This window comes from Zalophus californianus, chromosome 7, assembly GCF_009762305.2.
Source record: "Zalophus californianus isolate mZalCal1 chromosome 7, mZalCal1.pri.v2, whole genome shotgun sequence".
NCBI classification, from domain to species: domain Eukaryota; kingdom Metazoa; phylum Chordata; class Mammalia; order Carnivora; family Otariidae; genus Zalophus; species Zalophus californianus.
In genome coordinates this window covers 3,878,058-3,894,182 of record NC_045601.1, presented here as the reverse complement: position 1 = coordinate 3,894,182, position 16,125 = coordinate 3,878,058, and the positions used below count along the sequence as shown (strand labels likewise).

The 16,125-nt window shown below is 38.7% G+C and overlaps 1 protein-coding gene across 9 annotated transcripts in view; it reads right to left on the bottom strand.

Moving 5' to 3' along the window:
* Positions 1-16,125, bottom strand: part of PDE10A (phosphodiesterase 10A) — a 582,460-nt gene that overhangs the window by 82,920 nt on the left and 483,415 nt on the right. For all 9 annotated transcript variants that reach the window (XM_027601960.2, XM_027601968.2, XM_027601965.2 and 6 more), the window contains 2 exons: positions 10,510-10,630; positions 9,454-9,503 (listed from right to left, as the gene is read on the bottom strand). In XM_027601960.2, coding sequence (XP_027457761.1) covers positions 9,454-9,503; positions 10,510-10,630 — 171 coding nt within the window. The remainder of the gene's footprint in view (positions 1-9,453; positions 9,504-10,509; positions 10,631-16,125) is intronic.

Here is a 16,125-nt window from a genome sequence, read left to right as displayed (position 1 = left end):
TCAAACAGAAGTGTTTCCAAATGAGAGCTAGAGAGGAGTGCTAACAGTACTGAATAAATCGTCCAATGAAGGCCCAATGCTCATGTGGCAAGGGAATGAGGACCGACCTAGGCCTGACACCTCTTCCTGACGTGTTTCCCCTTCTCCCCTCTGCATCAGTGCTTTCCCATTCTTTTTTGTCTCTGTGTTTTACTCCATACAATTCCCTGTGCAAAGGTTCACTTCATAACATCCATTTCTGATTGAAGATCAACCACTGGTTTGAATTCCATGTTCAGCAATAGCACGTTCTTTATCTTGTTCATCATCTTTGCAGTTGAATGCACTAACTGGCAGCTACTACTGCAAGTGGGAAAAATCAGTAACAAACCTCTAAATTAGAGGCTGAATTTTACATGTACTTAAGGGATGGGGAAGATTCATTAAGCCTACCTTTATTTACTCTCCAGAAATAATCAAAGGGACAGCTGTGTACTGAACAGTCACTCCTCAGTGGTTAAGCTACTACCTTCACCACACACTCAGTCTCCGAGAATACTTGGGTCTGTTTCTGAATTCTCAATTCCATACCAGTTGGTTGATCAGCCACCACATTGCTTGAATGACTATAAACTTGTCGTACATTTTGTGACCTGACAACGCAAGTCTTGCTTCAGTTCTTAACGTTTCAAGGTAATCACAGTTTATTTGATAAGATATACTTTGCATCTTTCATTGGCAAAGGGGCTGCATTACTGAATTAACCAATAATGGGCGTAAGTTCATTCTTGGGAAACTTACAAAGGAAACAGTAGCTTTATTTTTATTTTTTAAATTTACTTAAATTCAATTAATTAACATATAGTGTATTATTAGTTTCTGAGGTAGAGTTCAGTGATTCATCAGAGTAACTTTATTTAAAAAAATCATTATGATTTTTGACATAAGGGTTTGACTGGGATGTTCAGATTATTAAGATAAAAAATATTCTATTTTATAGGAGGGTGAATGGAAACTGCTTTTTATCAAACACCACTACACAGTATTTTAGAATGTATTAAGACTACATGTACTTACAATATATCATTTATGTATAAAATGCAATGTTGAGCAGAGCCTCTAAAATTAATTCCTGCTCTAACACTGTATCATCTATGAAAACTTTTATTAGCACAAACATATTTTAGGGGCTAGAGATAAAAACAACTAAAAACAAAGAAAAGGTCCAAAGTTTCAAACCTCAACCACCTCTACTCTTTCCAGAGAAGAAATCGCCTGCATTCACAACATGCAACTTGACAAATCCTGCTGTTGGTCTTTCTTCCCTCCAAGGGCTCTCACTGGGACTGACTGTTAGTCCTCCACCTCCCAGGACCATCAGAGAGATTGGCCATGTGGTGGGAGGGGACAAATTAGCTTCTTCAATTTTTCAAAGAAACCCATTATGAACTAGCCAATATTTCTGGAATAACAGCAATTTTTTTTTTAAAAGATTTTATTTATTTATTTGAGAGAGAATGAGAGAGAGAGAGAAAGCACATGAGGTGGGGGAGGGTCAGAGGGAGAAGCAGACTCCCTGCCGAGCAGGGAGCCCGATGCGGGACTCGATCCCGGGACTCCAGGATCATGACCTGAGCCGAAGGCAGTCGCTTAACCAACTGAGCCACCCAGGCGCCCCTGGAATAACAGCAATTTTTAATACTTATTTCTAAGGTTAGGTCATTGAAAGTAGGCAAGATTGGTAACAGTAGTCATGACCAGTAGGTGGACTCAGATGAAGCCATAAAAAAGCATTCAAATTATAAAAAAGCAAATTAGGAGAAATAGATTTGGTGGAAAATGAACAACAGAAGACTATCACAATTTATTGAAAAAAAACATGATTTTTTTGATGAAATGGGAAAATCTGGTTCATTAACATCAATTAAATAGATACATCAGGTGATAGACATCATTCTCATTTTCCTTCCCATACACAATTCAACCACTTTATTCATGAAACTTCAGTTTTTATGTTAAGGTTTCAACTCACAACCAGTTAAATTTTAGAAATATTTTAAAAGTGTATTATTATAGGCTTACCATTGAGTTATTTTTCTCACAAGACACTAGATGGCAGTGGACAGTAAATGAATTTAGATCTATGCAGATGGCCAGGAGCAACTGGCCCCCACGTTCACCTGGAACTTTAAAGAGAGAACTAACTCTGCATGATTCTTAAAATTAACCTATTGAAGTTCATCGTGCAGCTGAAGAAAGTCATGCAATTACTTTAAGATCCTTGCTATAAACTGGCTTTAACACCAATATATGAAAAGCTATCTATGACTTTACTTTATGAATTAAAAAATTTATGAGTTTGAAAGGTTTTCAGCTTTTACAAACTCTTACAGATAACACAAGAAAAACTGTAATAATATTATGAAGTATGTTATGTATCAGAGTAAAAGACCAGGTATGAAAGAGAAAAACTGTAAAAACAGTAAAAGTTTAATTAACCAAAAAAAAAAGTTATTTTTCAACAAATATTTCAAGAGTACCTTATAGACGTCATTATGTCAGTCTCTGCTAAGGGTCAGGACATACAAATACACTACTTCCTCTCCTAACTACAGATTTCTCACAGACTGCTGCTTCTGCCTAAGAAAGCCCTTTATTTCCCCTTCTTATCCACTAAGTGAGAGGTCTTCCAAGCCCTTCTTCAACAGAGCTAATCATCTGAGTTGCTTGTAATGTGATCCACCCCAGCACCCCCATCAAATTCAGTATCCCGGAACACCTTGGCTTCCTCTCTGTTTGCACTCAAGAACCTATGTTATAATTAACTGTGGATTTCTCCATTTCCTCTACTGGTTGTACATTCTTTGATGACAGGAATGGTGGTTTGTTTTGTTTTTTATAATCTTTGTATGCTCAGCAATTTAGCATAGATTTTTGGTACACAGCAGGTATTTTAAGTGGTTTGCTGAACGAATAACATTCATGACATAAACACTTAACCAATGGAAGTTAAACTAAGATTTAGAAAGTTTAAACATCTTGTCAAAATCACAAAGCGGTGAACTGGAACTCACATGGGCCAACTCCAGAATCACGATTTTTTGGGAAGCTGTCCTTCTTCCAAGCTCTGAAACAATGTGTATAGCACAAGAATTCTCCTCCTGAAGGACTGTCCCAGGGGAACGTGAACAAGAAAAGCACAGGGAAGGTATAATGAGGGAACCTATTCTGGTTCATCACTGTTCCCAGGGGGTAGCAAACAGCCTGAACAAGGTTTATACTCAAAAAACAGTCTGGAATATATGTCCTAGTGGCTTTTAGAAAAGCTTTATTTTAATACTGTTTTTAGTTTCTTCCATTTACTGGTCCTATTAGGTTTTCTATCATCATTTGCATTAAATGGGACAATTTATATTTTCCTCAAAAACTGTCCATTTTGTCTAGATGTCCATATTTATTAGTTCAAGCATCCTCTTATAATTTATCATTTTCATTCTATTGTTGTATCTTCTAAATTATTAAACATAAACAGTTGTGTTTTCTCTTTTTTATTAATTAGGTTAGCAAACAGCTTATATCTGTATAGTTTTTTTTAAAGATTTATTTATATGAGGGGGGGTGGAGGAGAACAGGGTGGAGGGGCAGAGGGAGGGAGCGAATCCTCAAGCAGACACGGGCCTCAATCTCACGACCCTGAGATCACAATCTGAGCCAAAAGTCGGACACTCAATTGAAGGCACCACCCAGGTAACCCCTATATCTGTATAGTCTTTTAAATTCTCTTATTTATATGGGTTTTGTTTTTCTAAGACCATAGGTTAAACTGGTAAATCCCAAGAAGACAGAGATTTTAATTTACTACCATGTCTCTAGTACTTGGCACACTACCATGTAGTCGTACCCCCGTGAGAATGTGCTGAATTAATGAATTAATATTCTTTTGTCTATTTATTAATGCCTCAAAAATGTTGATACAAGATGTTTAATACTTCAAGGATGTGGACTTTCCACTGCAAACAACTTTGCCCAGAGCTTTAGCAATACTACAATTCATTTTTGTAAATATTATACTCTCCCAATAACTATTTTTTCCCCAAAGAGTCACAGTACATGTTTTTATTTATGTTAATTTCCTTGTTTTTAGACATTATGGGGATCTGAATTCTTAAATGGGGGCTAAATGCATCAAAGTAGGGTCTAACCCAAAGAAGAAAGGGAAACCCGTGTTGGTAAATCCTAAAATAATATAGAGTATTTTTAATCTGTCAATCACTAAAATTACTATTGTATTCTTCTGTTCTTTTTGGGGGGTTTTTTGGTGTGTTTTGCTTTAAAAATTTTGATGCATCAAATATTTACAGCATAAACTTCAGAACAGCTCTGCCTTCACTGCAGACTAAACCCTTCACAAATCCCTCCTGTTCCAATTTAATGCTTTTATTCCCTAAACTCAACTTAATCATTGATCCTGTGCCACTTGCTCTCCTTTTGTTTTCATTTTTCTGGAATAGGTTTGCTCCATCTAAAATTACCTTTTTATTTTTTTAAAATGTGATTTATTTATTTGAGAGAGAGAGAGAGAAAACACAAGTGGGGGATGAGGAAGGACAGAGGGAGAAGCAGGCTCCCCACTGAGCAGGGAGCCCGACAACGGGCTTGAACCCAGGACCCAGGGATCATGACCTGAGCCAAAGGCAGAAGCTTAACCGACTGAGCCACCCAGGTGCCCCTAAAATTACCTTTTTATTTTCAACCACTCCTGAGTCCTTTGTTTATATGTGCCTCTATAAAATAGAGGACAGTTGTGGGGTTTTTAAATCTAATTTAAGACTTCTTTTCTTCCAATAGCTGGGCCCATTCCACTCACAATTTTGTTGTGACATATTTTTGTAAGGAGTTTCACAATCTATTTTATGTTTTATTTTTAGTGTTTTAATACTAAGTTTGTTTTCTATCTTTTCCTTAACTTGCCATGTTTTCTTTAAATGTTTTCCTCTCTGACAATATTGACGTGGGTTTTTAATTCTACTAGCGGAACTTCTGATATATTTAAATATTATTTAAATTCTATTTCTCAATGCATCAATTTTGGAGATTATTTCCGCTGATTCTTATTTATGAAAAAAGAAATCAATACTTTTATAAGTATAAGAATTTTATAATTCCTCCCATCTCTATCTTAATCCTTGGTATTTTTGATATAGACTAAAAATTTTATCTCAGTCTATTTGGGTTACATTTTATAACTTTTTCACAAAATCATATACATTTTGTTATAAGTGTAAGTTATTTAAGGCTTTATAATTGATTCAAAATCCTGAGGCAATTTTTTTAAAAAAAGATTTATAGATATCTATAATATGCCACCTTGTATTAAGAAAATACACATGTATCTGCTCACCCGGGCAAAGAAAAAAAAAAGCTTTATTTTATTTAATACGGTTAGCTTACATTTTAGAAGTATGTCAACATCTGTTCAAGCAATAGGGCAGATTAGATAATATGATACTTCTGAGAAAAACAATTTTAAAATTATTTTTAAAGGCTGGATAAAGTACATTTTACAATCCTTTCTAATGCGTTGCTGTACTGAGAAGAATGGATGGAATCAACAGAAATCTAAAAAGAAGTCAATAAAGGAACCGTCGAGGCAAGCAAATCCTGAGCTGGATCGTTCTTGAGAGCAACAAAGCCTAGATGTATTGACCTTCCCTCAGGAAATCACCGTGGCAAACAGGAGAACCCCTATAAGGAGCCAGGACCCGCAAAGGGCTAACGCCTCATTTTAGCTGGAAGGGTAAAAACACTTACAGCTGCAAGATTACTAGTACCCCAGATTATCCTGAATTTACTGCTAGAGGGAAAATAAAAATCTCTTCTGAGAAATCATAACTGTGTATCACATAAGTGTGAGGCTTGAATCCATACTACTTTGTAGCCTGGAAAAAATCTCATGAGATAATTTAAAATAGTCCTGGATTAGTAGTGCCTTAGGGTGACTGGCAAAAACAAATACATATCCTGTCTCCAGGAAAGGAACTTAAACACAGTCCTTCTTAAGAAAAGCCATTTAAAAAGGCCCAAGGAAGAATATGATTCACAGTTAAAACATAAAAGAAAATAAAACAAATGAGCAAATAAGCCACCATCTGTGAGAGATGGATGAAACAAAAGCCAAGAAATGTAAATTCAGAAAGAATATAAAACAATATTAAGAGGTATAGTTAATGTTATCTACAGTTATCTCCCAATAAAAAAGTATCCAGGGAATAAAAAACTATACTGAAGAACTGAGAAAAATAAAAAAAGAACCCAAAAGTAACTATGTTCAAGTCAATACACAGAGAGTAATTTTTGTTAATGTGAACTCTATCCAGCAAAGATATATTTCAAGGAAGTGATGACATAAAGACGTACTCAGATAGACAAAAACTGAGAGTTTCCCATCAGCACACTCTAAGGGAAATTCTACAGGACAGAAAAGTGATTCCAAATGGAAGACTTGAGATGCAAGAAAAATGAAGAGCAAACAAAGCGGTAATTGTGTAGATACATCTAAAGAAACACTTCAGGGGTGCCTGGATGGCTCAGTTCATTAAGTGTCTGACTCTTGATCAGCTCAGGTCTTGAACTCAGGGTCGTGAATTCAAGGCCCACGCTGGGCTCCACACTGGGGGGAGGGGAGGGGAGGGGAGGGAAGGGGAGGGGAGGGGAGGGGAGGGGAGGGAAGGGAAGGGAAGGGGAGGGGAGGGGAGGGAAGGGAAGGGAAGGGGAGGGAAGGGAGAAAGAAAGAAAGAAATACACACTCCAGTGAACTTAAGATTTTTGGCAAGGTCTTCTTCTTACCCACAGAAATCCCCAGGGCAGGGAACTATTAAAGGCATAGCTGCCTGTGCAGAACACATATAAGAAAAAATGTGGTGAACAAAACGCAGTAATTATCCCCTAAAAGTATCCTCCCAGCAAGACAAGGTCTCTGCCTTCATGGAGACTACATTCTAGTGAGAAAGCCGGATAAACAATCACACAAATCACAGATAAATACATAATTACAGATTCAGCTAAATTCTCTGGAGAAGCATGTGATACTAACACACAAGAGAGTGAGATGGACTTCGGAAGGTCAGAAGAGGCTACAATTTGTGTGAGGTACTCTGCTGTTCTTAGGGACAATGCTGTTGAGCAAGGCAAGACCAAGGAAGAGTGACCCCAGAGACAGACAGGCAGAGTGAAATTAACTGACCTCAGGAGTATAAAGAATAAAGAGCCGACTAACGCCTGGCAGGGATATAGTGTCATCCCCTCAATTAAGTTACAAAAGTGAAAGAATTAGAACTGATATACATAGAATACACTTTAGATATTGTAGACACAAAAGCTTTTTCTAAATCACATATTCCAGGAAACTACTTCACGAAGGTCAACGTATAAACAAGCTTGCAAAAATAAAGCAACAAAAACAAACAAACAAACAAAAAACAAAACAGCCAAATGACTAAGAATATGGGATTTGGGAATCTAAATCCAGGCTCTCAAAGTCAAGCACTTCCTGAGGCTCGCACACCCTGCAGACCCCTGGCCTCTTGTTGCCTGCCCTTCATGACCTCTGCAAACCACTTCCCCCCATTCTCTTTCACACAGAGAAGAAGAGGGTCATCCCATGGGGCTGTCTTAGTTCCAGGGTTCACTCCTTTTCATGTAAACAGCTAGAAATGCTGAGTCCAGGATGCAGGCTTCAGCAGAGAATTGGACTGGTCCAAGTTTGGGTCACAAACAGCTGGGATTGAAGGGAAAGGGTCACGTGGTATATACGCAGCTGCCAGGACCACGCAAGCCCTGTGGGTCGTCTGCAGACCCCAGGGGCGTCATAAGGAGGAGATGTGCACTCTCATGATCACCCTGAGCCAACATACACACCAGTACATTTTAAATACAATTGCAAATTATGTAATAGTTTCCTAAAAGGCAAAATTTTAGAAATAAATTTTTAGAATGAACAGGAAAGAATGAGATCTATTTGTCATTTTAGTAGCTTAGCCATTAGCCTAAAATATTATTTAAAGTTTTTAGTAGTAGTGATATCTGAATAATTCAATTTAATAAACACTCTTGTCCTGTACATGGAAGGCACTAGGAGAGATGCTGGGTGAATGAGAAGATGATTAAGAAAAGGTCCTTGCCCTAAAGAGCTTTTAATCCTGTAACATAAATTTTTTTTTTTTAAGATTTTATTTATTTGAGAGAGCGAGAAAGAGAGAAAGAGAGAGAGAGAGCACATGAGAGGGGGGAGGGTCAGAGGGAGAAGCAGGCTCCCTGCTGAGCAGGGAGCCCGATGTGGGACTCGATCCCGGGACTCCAGGATCATGACCTGAGCCAAAGGCAGTCGCTTAACCGACTGAGCCACCCAGGCGCCCCTGTAACATAAATTTTTACTATGCAAGGGGAAAAGGAAGGGCTGCAGAAATGAAGAGGATCAATTATGGGTTGAGTAAGTCAGCCAAGAAATATTTTTGTGCAACTACTGTTCATCCTTTGCACTACTGTATTATTCAGGAGTACTATCAAACATCTCAGAATACTTGCATCTCTACTCCTATTAACATTTTATATAATATAAATAGCACACATTTTGATTACTCATGAATACAAGTATTATATTGAAAAAAAATACATTCCAAATATCAAATAACAATGCCTAACACGTAAGAAATACATAGTAAAAATTTTCCAAATATATTTATAAATGATCTCTATATATTTTAACTACAAATATAATTCTTACTGGCTCAGAATATTATTCTAAAATGTTATGTATGTGGTTTTAATATCATAACAAAAATCAAATGCCAGTAGCTGAACATCTTGAAGTACTTTTGGAAGTCCTTTCTACACACTGCATTGACGGCGGGCTGTGCTTTGACTAAGTTAAACCAGAAACACCTATTGCACAGAAGACTGGAGCAGGTACACCCAAGAAGCCTCGTGCCATTGACAGTGTGAGTGACGGCCACCACAGCTCAGGGACCCCCACTTAGTAACTCCGTCCAAGCACTGCTGGAGTTGCCTTAAAGAAATCTAAAAAAATCACATAAAAAAAATGCTAAACTTTTGTTCTCATTTTACTCTCCTGAAGTCTGTGTGTTGCAAGGGCATACACTGTCCATGATGCCCCAGTCCACAGTGCTGAAACAGCTTCTGTTCAAAACAGTAAGTCTAGAAATGCCATTCCTAAGATAGGATACCATAAACCAAAACTAAAACAATAAATAAATTATAAGATTTTATGCCCAAATGTTGCCACGCTGCTAAACTTTTCAGCTGGCAATAACTGTATATGGAAACGGAACACAAAATGAGTTTCAAGTACCTAATATCCATGCATCTGTTAAGTTGTTTGTAACCCAGTGTATTTTTTTAAAAAAGCTTATGACATTTTCTTATCTAGAGCACCAAAATCTAAATTTAGATACTTACATTATTGCACTCTCCAAGGAAATACAGTGCAAATCCATCAGCTTTTGTGGCTGCCAAAGTAATAAAAAGGGAAGAAACTAATCTCAATGGAAGAATAGACCATGTATGAACTCTTTAAGGTGAGACCTCAGATAGGAGTCTTTGTGAAATGACTGTTAACATAATTAATGGTCATGCAGTCAACCAAGCAGATTAATTTATGACTTTACTCAATCACATAATCAGAGCATTTTCAAGATGTGACATCCTCAAATGCATATAGCAGTCGATGCACTATGTAATAGTATCTTTGTGAAACTTTAAGCATCACAATTATTGGAAATATTTTTTTAAGAACTGTATTTAATTTTTAAAGTATGAAAAATACCAGATGTGATATTCATAATAATGAATAATCAGTATTAGCATCAACCAAAAAGGATGATATATAAATATATATATATATCTCTCTCTCCACATATCATGTCTGAAGAGAATATGATGTAAACTTTCCTAAAACCGCTTCAGGGCCATCTGAAGGCAATTATCATGGCAGATAACACATACTATTATCAGAGGACTGCCTGAATGTAGACCCCTGCTTCCCTCCTTTTTTACTCATGTGGCTGTGGGTAAAATATTCAGCCTGTTTTTACCACAGCTTCCTCAACAGTAAAATGGCAATAACAGTGTATAAATCTGTCATCTCCCTAAATAAATTTAAAATGGTTTTTGTTCCTTAAAAGTTAATGATTTCCTTCATAAAGATGTGATTTAATTCAATAAAACTATACTTTCCAAAGAAAACTAGGTTTTATTTAGAAAGCATAGTACATTCCATTTATAACTGGCAGATACTTTTTTGGGATTAGATAATTTAGGAACTTTTAGGTTTGACTCGTTCTGGTAGTTTCATAATAAAATATTTTCATTTCATATTTAGCCCAAGAATAGAAGTAAATAAATGACTTGCACTTGCCTTGTAGTAAGTATATTAACTTTCTCCATTTTCTGCAATGGAATAAAAGAAACTTCGGTTCAAATTTTCTACCAGGAGGAATACAGAACATTTCTTACCTATTTTAATGATGCTACTCAATTCATAGAGGAGTAGCTGGTTGTCTCCTCCTGTATCCAACCGTTGTTCTATGTAGCTGTTTAGTTCATACACAACGCCCTGCATATTCGTGTCTTGGTACTTTTAATAAAAAGAAAGAAAGAAGGAAGAAAGAAAATAATTAAATAAAATTAAAATCCCTTAGTTTATAAAACATACTATTAACATACACAACTTTATATACTTTCTTTCATGCTTTTACACATTATGCTTTTAAAGAGCATTGTTTAAATATTATAATCTACTACAAAAATAGATTGGGGCGCCTGGGTGGCTCAGCCATTAAGCGTCTGCCTTCTGCTCAGGTCATGATTCCAGGGTCCTGGGATCGAGCCCCACATCGGGCTCCCTGCTCGGCGGGAAGCCTGCTTCTCCCCCTGCTTTTGTTCCCTCTCTCGCTGTGTCTCTCTCTGTCAAATAAATAAATAAAATCTTTAAAAAAAATAAAAATAGACTGAAAATTAAAATTGCTAGGATTTAGAATTATAGATTCCATGTGTACTTACTTATATTAAAATATCAAATTTTACAAATTATCTCTTTATTTCTGAAGTTTTATATATAATCAGTGAAAGTAGTACAAGAGTTTGCTAGAAAAGTGAACTGATATGCACTGCACTGGGGGAAGCAGAGTTTATTCCTCTCCATCATCCTCACCAATGGAGCCACCACCCTAGGCGGATCTCCGCTCTTCCCTAGACACGAGGCAGTGGCTCTCACAGTTGCTGTCACGGCCCTACCAGCTGCCCCACTGCAAGTCCAAAGCTCTGGGCTTCACTGTAGTAGCAGGGACAACAGCAGGTGGATGGGGTTTGGGAAAAAGGCGGAAGCAAAATCGTAGCTACTTCCGGCACAAGCCAGCACTGTGTCTTCTCTAAAAGTACTGAAAAGCTGCCTTCCACCAAGCTTCCCTTCCTAAGCCTATTCTCCGAACAAGAGCCATGGTACATTTTATAAAAAATACAATTCTGTCATTCCCTGGCTTAAAATATACTTGAGGCTTCCCACTGTACTTAGAATAACAGACTCCACGCAGGACGGCCTCCCACATTCTACAAAATGCCCTTACTGTCTGCCTACAACACTGTCTCAAGCCACCTTTCTCTTTGTTGACTATTCAGATATCTTTCGCTCCTGAAGATTTATTACTTGCCGTTATTCTTTTGTCAAAATTCCAGTACAGTTAACATACAGGGCTACATTAGTGTCAGGTGTACAATATAGTGATTCATCACTTCCATACATCACCTGGTGCTCATCACAGGTGCCCTCCTTCATCCCCAACACCTGTTTCCCCCATCCCCCCACCCACCTTCCCTCTGTAACCATCAGTGTGTTCTCTAGAGTCAAAAGTCTGTTTCTTGGTTTGTTTTTCTCCTCTCTCTTTCCCCCCACCTTTGTCTTTCCACTTGTTTTGTTTCTTAAGTTCCACACAGGAGCGAAATCATATGGTATTTGTCTTTCTCTGACTGACTTATTTTGCTTAGCATTATACTCTCTAGCTCCAACCACATCGTTGCAAACACTTGCCATTATTTTTGAGTACTGTTCTCAATCAATGTCTGGGGAATGAGTGAATGTGAATAAATACATGAAAGAATGGATGAATCAATCAATCATTCCACAAATAGGAACTGGCAGTCCTGACCATCTACTATACACAGGCACTCTTCTAGACAGAAGAGATGCTAGGGAATTAACAGAATAAAGTTCTAGGCTTCAAGGAACTTACATTCTAGGTGGAAGAAAATAAATAAGTGAATATTATAGTGTGACAGGGGGTGATAGGTGCTATGCAGAAAAGGGAGCAGGGAAGGCCAATAGCCAAGACCTTTGGAGGGAGAGAGTTACCCTTTTAAATAGGATGGACAGGGAGGGAAAGCTTCACTGGCATGGGACATCTGAACAGACTCCAATGGAACCTAATACCTCTTCCCCTGGAATCAGCCTACCCTTGCCTACCTTCCTTATCAGGGACTGCTAATTACCCACCACTTCTCTCTGCTTCTGACCTATAAGCAGACTCTAGTCCACGCAGGCCCCAGAAAATGAAGTATGAAGGATGACTTGTCTCAAGGTGCAATACATACCAAAAAGAGTAAGACACTACTTTTTAGAGATCCAAACACCATTATGGGTCCCAGGCAGAGGGCAGTGGACATCAGGTGAGCAACGGAGATGTAGCTCAGGTCTGCCTCAGAAGTGAGCCCCAGTAGGTTTTCAAACACCTGTGGTAACTACAGTTTTAGAAGGCACTTTTGGAACAGGCATCCTCAGAAACTGACAGAATTCCACCCTGAGGGATCCCCACTGAAAAGGAGTGAAGATGTGAGACTTGTAGAAATCTGGAGGAAGAGCTTCCCAAGCAGAGAGAACAACAGAAATAAACTAGTGAACATGACCTCCTACCGAGCATCTCACGCTTCAGCACCGACTTCGAGAATGACCGACTGTCCCCTTAGACTGACTCACTGCCGCCACTCCTTGTGTCCTCTCCCAAATCAGCTTCTCTGCTCTGTGTGTGCTCTGCTCCCACACTGCTGAGCCTTACGGACCCAGGGTCGGCTTCCCCCAGCCCCTTGAGCCTGTGCATCCTACTTGCTTTGTTGCACACTCAACCATGGTAAACCACTGGCCTCCTGACCAAGTTTTGTGATTTTTTGCTAAAAGTTTATCTGGTTAGCAGTTATCATAACTTCCCAGTTACTCTCTAGCTGCAGATATTCTCCAAGGCCTACTCTTGCACAGATACCACTGTGGGAGCGAAAGCCTGCACGAAAAAATCACGAACACTCTGAAATTCTAATGCCGACCAAGCACGACAGCATTGTATGGGGCCACAAAAGCTCATGCTGTTCTTTTATCATCTGTAAACAAGATCCTATTTGATGACTGCCAGTTTTGAAGAATTCCAGAGAAAAGATTCTACTCTAACATGCCCTCTCTCTCCCTCACCACTAATTAGAACCATTCGTTTTGTATTTTTCCCCCCAAAGTCCTGGGAAAGAGCTTATCTGAGGCTGAAGCTAACCCAAAGAAAAGCTAGGCTAAGAGAAATAAAGAGACTAAGTCATAATGACAGAGTTTGAATCCCTAGATTCAGACACACAAAAACCATGCCTAAAAACCCATCCATAGACATAGACTGTTCAAGAACCATTAAGTCTCTGAACACTTCCTTTTTCTTCTGGGGAGGGGCACTTTAGCTAGCCTCAGGTGGGCTCCTAGTCACCCCACAGAAGAGTCCCTATAAAAATGATACGCAGGTAGTTTCCTTTCTCTGACAATGTAATTCTGAAAGTACACCTGTTCCTGGGACCTGTGTGCAGTGCTGAGAGGGAAGAACAGCTATTCACTGTCTCTTCTGGAAGGACTGGGTTGTCAGACAAGTGAGAACAAGAAGTCATGTCTCAATATGGGCAGTTCATCCTGGGGTTTCCTTTCGCCGAGTCTCTGAGATTTCCTTTTCTCATTTACAGAACAGGAGGCTGAAGCGCACTGCCTTTAAAATACCTTTCGGGGTACCTGGGTGGCTCAGTTGTTGAGCGTCTACTTTCGGCTCAGGTCCTGGGATCGAGCCCCATATCGGGCTCCCTGCTTGGCAGGAAGCCTGCTTCTCCCTCTCCCTCTGCCTCTGCTTTTGTTCCTACTCTCGCTCTCTCTCTCTCTGTCAAATAAATAAATAAAATCTTTAAAAAAAATACCTTTCAGTACTCGCTGTCTATGATAATATATGACCTAGGATTTTCATTTTGTCATTAAGCTTCAAATTCTAATAGATGGGTTAGTATACCCTGCTTCCTTTGATTGTCGAAGACAACTGCATCATAAGAGCAAAATGTTTTATTATGGTTACTATTACATATTAATGTACTATTAACTCTCAAATATTAAAGCCCTATCCACATAGTGAATCATTCAAACCATAATATACTGTAAAACTTAATATATAAATGTGAAGTAGTAAGCATAATGATTGTTGGGCTGTTGGCCTCCAGCCATCTTGCTTCTCAGGATGAGCATTACATAAGGAAAGGCAGAGGAAACACGTGGAGGTGAATGTCAAATCACACCCTTCCATGCACTCTTTGGAAACAATGTGATGAAGGAAGCTTACCAAGGGATCTATTCAATTCGGTTAAATAAACTTTCAAGACCAAAGCTTCACTAACAGAAAATCACAAGAGTATATTAATGAAGTTGCTCAGGGCGCCTGGGTGGCTCAGTTGTTAAGCGTCTGCCTTCAGCTCAGGTCATGGTCCCGGGGTCCTGGGATGGAGCCCTGCATCGAACTCCCTGCTCAGTGGGGAATCTGCTTCTCCCTCTCCCACTCCCCCTGCTTGTGTTCCCTCTCTCGCTGTCAAAAAATAAATAAAATCTTAAAAAAAAAAACCACTGGTATTTGTATAGCATTTTAACTTCACAAAGTCCTTTCACTGCCTTTATTCTACGCAAGACCCCATCCAAAGCATATACTATCACTGAGACTTTCATAATTCCAGAAGTTAGAATTCTCAGGTAGAATGAGTTGGGCAATGCATAACTTCTCGAACCTTGGAATCCAACTGGATGCTGCCACCCTCATTTTCTGTTCCACACTGATTTTCAAGTAGAGCTTGCTTTCCATTAGAGCAACTTCTGAAAACATGGGTTTGCAAAGATGTGACTTTACTGAAAGGACTGCAGTGACCAAATACTGGAACTGTGAACTCTGTCCAGCTCTGTCTGACACATATCATTATGTTTCCCATAGAACTTTTTTTTTCCCCCATAGAACTTTAATGGGTCCTGAGCCACTCTTGTGAGTTTGCTGTGATGCCTAAGAGCACTTGGAACAGTTGGGGAACTAGGAGGACAGTGACTCCATCACCTGGAGGGGAATAATGTTTTATGAGATATGATGGTAACAAGTGGAGCAGTACTCATCCTTGGTGATAGCTGGTTCAGCCCAGAGAACAAACGCTCCCAGACTTGCTAGCGTGAATTAGTTGTTTAAACACAGATGGGAAAACCACTTCACCAGGAGAGGTTAGATGCAATTCAAGAACGAAATGAGAGCTTGAACGGTGTGAAGTCTGTGATCCCTGCTGTCCTGAGAGCCCATGATTCCATGAGGGATCACTGGCCTGTCCTGAAGGGCTAGGACAATTCACTAGAAAACATGATGAGACAGGGGTTGGATAAACACAGAAGAGTGTGCAAAAACAGGTTTTAGTTTTTAGTATAATCCTCAATAATTGAATAATATCTTCTCATTCTTTAAATTTTTCCTATTTCTTTTATAATTTCCCTTTTTTGTAATTTATCTTTGACATAATTTCAAACTTATAAAAAACCGCAAGAATACAAAAAACTCCTCGATGCCATCGATATTGACATTTTGTCCTATTTGCTTTCTCATTCTCAGTTAATTCTGCCTTCCTTCCTCTTTACCTATTATCTATTATTCTATCTACACACACACAATAGTCATAAATATTTTTTTCTGAATATGTGAGAACATGCTGGTGTGCTCTTTACCCCACAACTTCACTGTGTATTTCCTAAGAAACAGAATATTCTCTTACATAGTTACA